The sequence below is a fragment of the Pinus tabuliformis genome, chromosome 4_1 (genome assembly GCF_031772625.1).
Source record: "Pinus tabuliformis cultivar Carrire ecotype Pingquan chromosome 4_1, CPIR1, whole genome shotgun sequence".
Classification (NCBI taxonomy): Eukaryota; Viridiplantae; Streptophyta; class Pinopsida; order Pinales; family Pinaceae; genus Pinus; species Pinus tabuliformis.
Genome location: NC_142303.1, coordinates 437,787,223 through 437,793,519, shown reverse-complemented (window position 1 = coordinate 437,793,519; position 6,297 = coordinate 437,787,223). Strand labels below are relative to the sequence as shown.

The 6,297-nt window shown below is 36.6% G+C and overlaps 1 protein-coding gene across 1 annotated transcript; it reads left to right on the top strand.

Annotated features, from left to right (window-relative positions):
• The first annotated feature begins 3,269 nt into the window (after positions 1 to 3,269).
• LOC149176201 (putative LRR receptor-like serine/threonine-protein kinase At5g48740) lies at positions 3,270 to 5,947 on the top strand. Its single transcript, XM_089421377.1, has 5 exons — positions 3,270 to 3,378; positions 4,877 to 5,183; positions 5,296 to 5,433; positions 5,721 to 5,859; positions 5,942 to 5,947. Exons 1-5 carry the CDS (start codon positions 3,270 to 3,272, stop codon positions 5,945 to 5,947), a joined length of 699 nt encoding a protein of 232 aa, XP_089277503.1.
• The last annotated feature ends 350 nt before the right edge of the window (positions 5,948 to 6,297 follow it).

Below are 6,297 nucleotides of genomic sequence, written 5' to 3'. Positions count from 1 at the left end.
AGAGCATGCTATGCAATTCTAGATAAATATCTTCGATGATTTAATCATGAAAGTTCCTAAATAAAATGGGGAAAGTGCAAGTCTTAATAGATATTCTTAGAAATGTCGTTTAGGCATTCCCAAACAAATGTAAGGGCCATATTATAATAAAGGGTGAGATATAAGTCTCAATATAACATTAGGGGCTTGTCACTATGAGATTCAATGAGTAGAAGAAAGAGTTTCTTAACACACGTCATTTGAGGATTCCCGAGCAAATACAAAAGACAGTCCATATTATACAATGAGGGGAGATAAAAGTGTCAAAAGATATCTCGAGGGACGAATTGTTATAAGGTTTCCAAAATACATAGAAGAGATGTTAGGAAACATTGTGTGAGGACTCCCATATAAATAACATAGATAAATATAGACAATCCATATCATAAAATGAGGTGAGTTCCAAGTCTCAATAAGTACATCAAGGTACAGTTGGCTACAAAGAGTAGATGAAAGAAATACAAACACTAAAAACTAAGAATAGAATTTTGGGAGATAAAGGCAAACACTAATAGAGTTGGAAAAACTCTCAACATTTTTCTCCTTTCTCCATCAATAAATATCAATTTGCATTATTGTAATGATGAAATTTGTTCCAAATTTTCACAATGTCACTTCTTTTAACTTCAATTTCAACATGGTTTGCATTAGTTATAGCTCACTAGATAATGACCCGTTGGAAAAAGCCAAAATTTTGATCGATATTCTACTCCAATCATCAACCAAATGAACATATAAAAATGGAAGCGTAAAAACCCATCTACAATACTAGAATTTGTGAAATTCCGAACTTTCATTGTTAAAATCGTAATTGTTCATTGTCAATTTCTGTAAAATCATGGGATGAAGATAATGATTTGCTTCCTAATTAATAATATGTTTTCATTATAAAAAATGTGATTTTCATATCCATCTGAACCAATAACACCTCTTAATCATCAAATTCAAACAACCAATCACCTCTTTTAATTATCAAATAAACACTTGTCACCACTTAAAAAATCCTCTTCTCCCTTTCTGTTTTTTCTAACACCCATTTTTAGTCCCTGCCTCCGACATAGCAGGGACTATAGTGATCGATCGATCGTTTGACCGCCTATTAATTGATCAGTTGACCTGTTTTGTTTTCGGTTTTCTTGTCTTTTAGCCAAAGTTTGATCGTAACAATTTTATTCACCTAAATTTTAGCCAAAGTTTTAAGTCCGAAAGCATTCTACCTCATTCTACCTCTTATTACAGGCTTCACATGGCCCTATGCAAGAAAATTGTGGCAATACCATTTTATCCAAAGTTCTGTGATTTTATATACAGCTGCCAATTTCTTTATATCAAAGTTTTTGCAATTTATTTATATCAAAGCTTTTGCAGCCAGCCAATATACTTCGAGGCTCTTATGCTGGTGAAATGTTGCATAAACCTTTCTTCAAAAGGTTTGAAATGGTGATTACACATGTTACTACCGGCTAGCACCATTATTTACACCTGTCGCCCATGGCCACTGCCGACTGCCACCAACTCTCTACCACATAACCATTCGCTGGTTCTTAATCCTCTGCCCTCGCTGGTTGCAATTTCCTTGTTGTTCTTAACCCTCTGCCCTTGCTGGTTGCATTTATATCTTTCTCTCTACCCTTGCTGGTTGCATTTATCTCTTTCTCTCTAGGCACTTCCTTTAGAGATGTAAGAGGTCGCTGAGGTTTTTGTGGAAGTTACCCTGAAACTACAGAAGAAGAATCAATGTTCAGTAAAATACAGGTGTGTTCAGTAAAATACAGGTTCATAAGGTTTATATGATAGTAATATAGTGATTAACGTAATGTTGAAGTATATATCATTTCATATGATAGTAATTGGCTAAATTTTTTACTACAACCAAGACAATTTATGAGACACGACAAATTTCTCTGTATAACTTTCCACTAAGGTATACTATGGTTTTTTCTGCAATAGTGGTTTCTTTTGTATTTCCTTATTGCAATATGTTGTTGACTCGGTTGTGTTTTACTTGCAGTAAATGAGCTAACATTTCAATTATGGACGAGACTACTTTTAAATGAATTAATTGGAAATGGTATATATATATATATATATATATATATATATATATATATATATATATATATATATATATATATATATCATAACTGGGAATTACATTAATTGCGGATATTTAAATTTGTCCTAAATTTTTTATATGATATGCATATGCGAGAAATGCGACTTCAGTACAGTAACAAGAAAAAAAAGAAATGCGAATATAGTAACAAAAAGAAGAAATGCGACTACAGTAACAAAAAGAATAAATTTCCTTAATCAAATTGCTACAATGCTAACCTGCTGCAGTGCTGCCAGAAATTGATGATAAATCACCTCTGTGGAAGCCGCTTGTGTAGCCCAGAATTAGAAAACCCAATGGATGGAGGAATTTCATAATTTTTCTCTTCATTCTCTGCAACTGTGCACATATATAAAGAAATAACAGGCTTTAAACTTCTGAGCCATAAAAATCCTATTTTGTGCACATATATAAAGAAATAACAGGCTTTAAACTTCCAAGCCATAAAAATCCTATTTTGTGCACATATATAAAGAACTCACAGGCTTTAAACTTTTCAGCCATAAAATCTTATTTTGTGCACATATATAAAGAACTCACAGGCTTTAAACTTTTAAGCCATAAAAATCCTATTTTCAAAAGATTCAGCAAAACAGAACACGGGCCGACCTGATCTTTATTGATTGTTTGAGAAATAGCCAACGTTAACTTGGCCATGATGTCGTTGTGTGTGAGCGTATAAATCTTCGGAAAATGCCCCAGATGATTCTCTTCCTGTACTCCAAGAAATAGGACCTTGAGCTTCGATGCCAGGAAGAGTGCAGGCCCAAACAATCTCACCTCAACCAATGCCAAGATTCAATCCTCATCATCAATGAATTAACAGAGCACAATGGAAAAAGATTTGCCGCGGTGAATCACTAAGATTACCACACGAGTACTACTAGGTCGGGGAAAGCTGCTATTAATTCAATGTCTGTAATTGGACTGTAATTGATAGACGACCAGAGCATTCCAGGGGCTCCTGCTGTCTAGAAAGCTAGAGGAAAACTTTACCTTCGATTTCCTTGTGAACTAAGATTGTGGATTCTGTGGTGCAGACGAAATCCGTCTACCAGAATGGGGAAAGGAGTAGCATTGTTGTGTTTTTATAGCACATGATGTTGCTACCGCCATGGCTAGGGTTTCTGATTATATTTCAGAAGTTGAAGTTGTTGCAGCAGCCAGGTCTTCAGAAAACACAGCAAGAGACGAGGCAAAAAGGCAAAAGCAGCAAAGGCACTGTATGTATTGTACAACATACTAAAGAAAGAACGAACTGAAAGTATGATAGTAGGCTCACAACAACTTCTATTAATACAAAAATGGAAATCCATTAAAGATGACTCACGAGGAATATAACACTGAACAGACATGACAAACAACCCAACCTTCCTACGGCATGTACGTGTATTGACGAATGGTATGTGTTATGACGGTATTGACAAATGGTGGTATGTATTATGACGATATGGACAAATGGTCAATAAAAGGGCCTAGAGGATTGTTGTGGAGGAAGGCGCTGCTAGAGAGAAAAATGGTTGTCTCGGACGAAAACGCGTTCTGTGAAAGGCCTCATTTTTAAGAAAATGAAGGGAAAACCCTTTGGTGGTCAAAAAATGAAGACGCTGATCTCCGAGCATCACTGTGGTTGGAAGGTCGTGCAAATGGGCAGCCTCGGTGGGAAGGGGGGAGCAGGGTGCGAGGTAAACTGCCAATGTACGCTTTCGATGGAGCTGTGGACAGGTGTGTCGTTGAGATCATCGGCGAAATAATTTTCTTTTGGGTGTGTCCCAGCTGTCTCGAGAGAGTTCAAGGCCATGTTCAAACACAAAAAACATTTTTCAAATTCTATTTTTTTATTAAATAAGTCATGTTTTCTATGTTCATTAAAATGCACGGTCACATAATAGGTTGCCATAAGGATTTCTAAAAGAATTTTTAAAAAGCATTGAAGCAATGGGACCACATGGATTGCATCTAACCCGGCATGCTCGCCCAAACATTCCTCTAATTATTTATTATTTCAGTTATGTTTTATTTTTTTAATTTTAACATAACTTTATTGGAAGCCAAATAGTATTGGGTGTTGCATGTCGGGCAAGTGTCTATAGTGTACAAAACTGCACGCTAAAGCAATATCGAGACCTCAGACAGAAAGAAACTAAAACAATATCGATACATGAGACATAAAAGCTACTAAATCTACATAATTTGGATGAGGCGTTACACGATGCATTTCTAATTTTCTTCGTTTGGATGCGCCCTGGCCTCTTCGCAAGTCACAGTCATGCCGAGAAGACACATGGCACCCTCTCGACCCTTCGGCCGGTCCGATATTTGATCTTTATTAGAAACAAATATCACGGATATCAGGACTAATCCAAACGCTTCCCAGTAGCAATACGCACCCTTTCGATTACTGCCCGCAATGATCTGCCCTCGATGTTAGAATTTTTGTAGTTTTAAAAATTGGAGCAGACACAGTAAACATGAGTTGCGGCAAATGGACCTGTTTGGTGGCTGTCAGCGAGTTATTATGTTTACTCGTTGTTATTGCTCAACCAGGTGATTAATTTTATCTTTATAAAAAATTCAGGCCGACGCTCTTATGGCCATAAATGGTTGAGTTTCGTTTATTTTCGAATAGTAATTTATTTTTATTTTTTGTTTTTAATCAGTGCTCATCGATTTTTTCATGTTTATGTATTACTTTATTTGACAAGGTATCCTTTGATGCAGCAGGATTTCTTAGTATCGATTTTGGAGGCCAAACAAATTATAGTGTAGAAAACAACATACAATGGGTCACTGACGTTAACTACATAGACGTCGGTGAGACAACATACACAGGGGACGCCACTCAACAAGCCTACGATTCCTCCGTGCATAGTCTACGGTTTTTTCTGAACCCTCTCAAGAAATCTTGCTATCAGTTGCCTGTGATACCCAATGTGCCTTACCTCTTAAGGTTATGGTTCGCCGTCGGAAATTACATGGGATTTCAAAAGTCATCAACCTTCGCTTTCTCTCTCGATAGAGACCTTAGGTATGTTGGCTGTGGAAACCATACCAATCACAAACCTGAAAATGATAACTCCCCTCAATTATGAGAAGGTGTTGGTTAGTTCCGGTAGTGTGATTTATATTTACTTGATTAGAACCTCGGAGGATAATGATCCCTTCATCTCTGCTATCGAATTGAGGACACTCCTCCATGGCATGTATCGACAGGCTATCCCAGGAACAATGTTGAGTTTAGAATCAAGATATGCGGTTAGTGCAAATTCATTGATCAGGTAATTGTTTATAGTTTATATGTTTCTCTCCGGTAATCTAAAACTCTCTTTCTCAGTAGAAAAAAACGCCGCCTTTTAAATATTAGAAAACTCTGGTAATCTAAAACTCACACACGAAGAAAGTAGAAATTAGCATCAGATCGGAATGATGTCGAATTTTTAAATACCAATTAGCGCAACCAAGACATGCTTCCTACGTGAACCCCAATTTTTGATGGACTACCATTGTCAATCTGTGATAACTCTTTTGTCGGTATTCTGAACATTTTTGCATCTGAATTAAGCAGGTATCCACAAGATGAGTTCGACCGCCTGTGGAGTGCAATGCCCGCACGAGAAAATACAACTCATGTAAGGTCGCAAAAGCTCATTTCAACAAACAATATCGAAGACATTCCTCTGCCTGTTGTGATTCAAACGGCGTTGGTATCCGGTGGTGAAACACTATATAAATATTTTAGCAAAACAGCAGATGCGAACAAATCATTACTGCTTTTATATTTTGCAGATATAGAGCCGTTGAATATAACTGAAACAAGACCAAACAAATTTATGTTATTAATCACACATATCTCTATATAATTACTAATGAAGAGAATTACAATACCAATATGTTGAAAGCTTGCATAATTCTTCTGTAAAGGATAAGAGCAAACAGATTTATGTTATAATCACACTTATCTCAAATGACTTGTTGATTGCATGACATCCTTTGATTATGTGGCGGGGATAGGGATGATCTTCTGTAGATTGCCCACATTTACACACGATTTTTGTCATGATTACTATGTCAGAACTGGAGTGGCGTCAAAACTGGAGTGCCCGATGTCAAAGCCAACTTGGACTCAAACTTGGAAAGTTTTG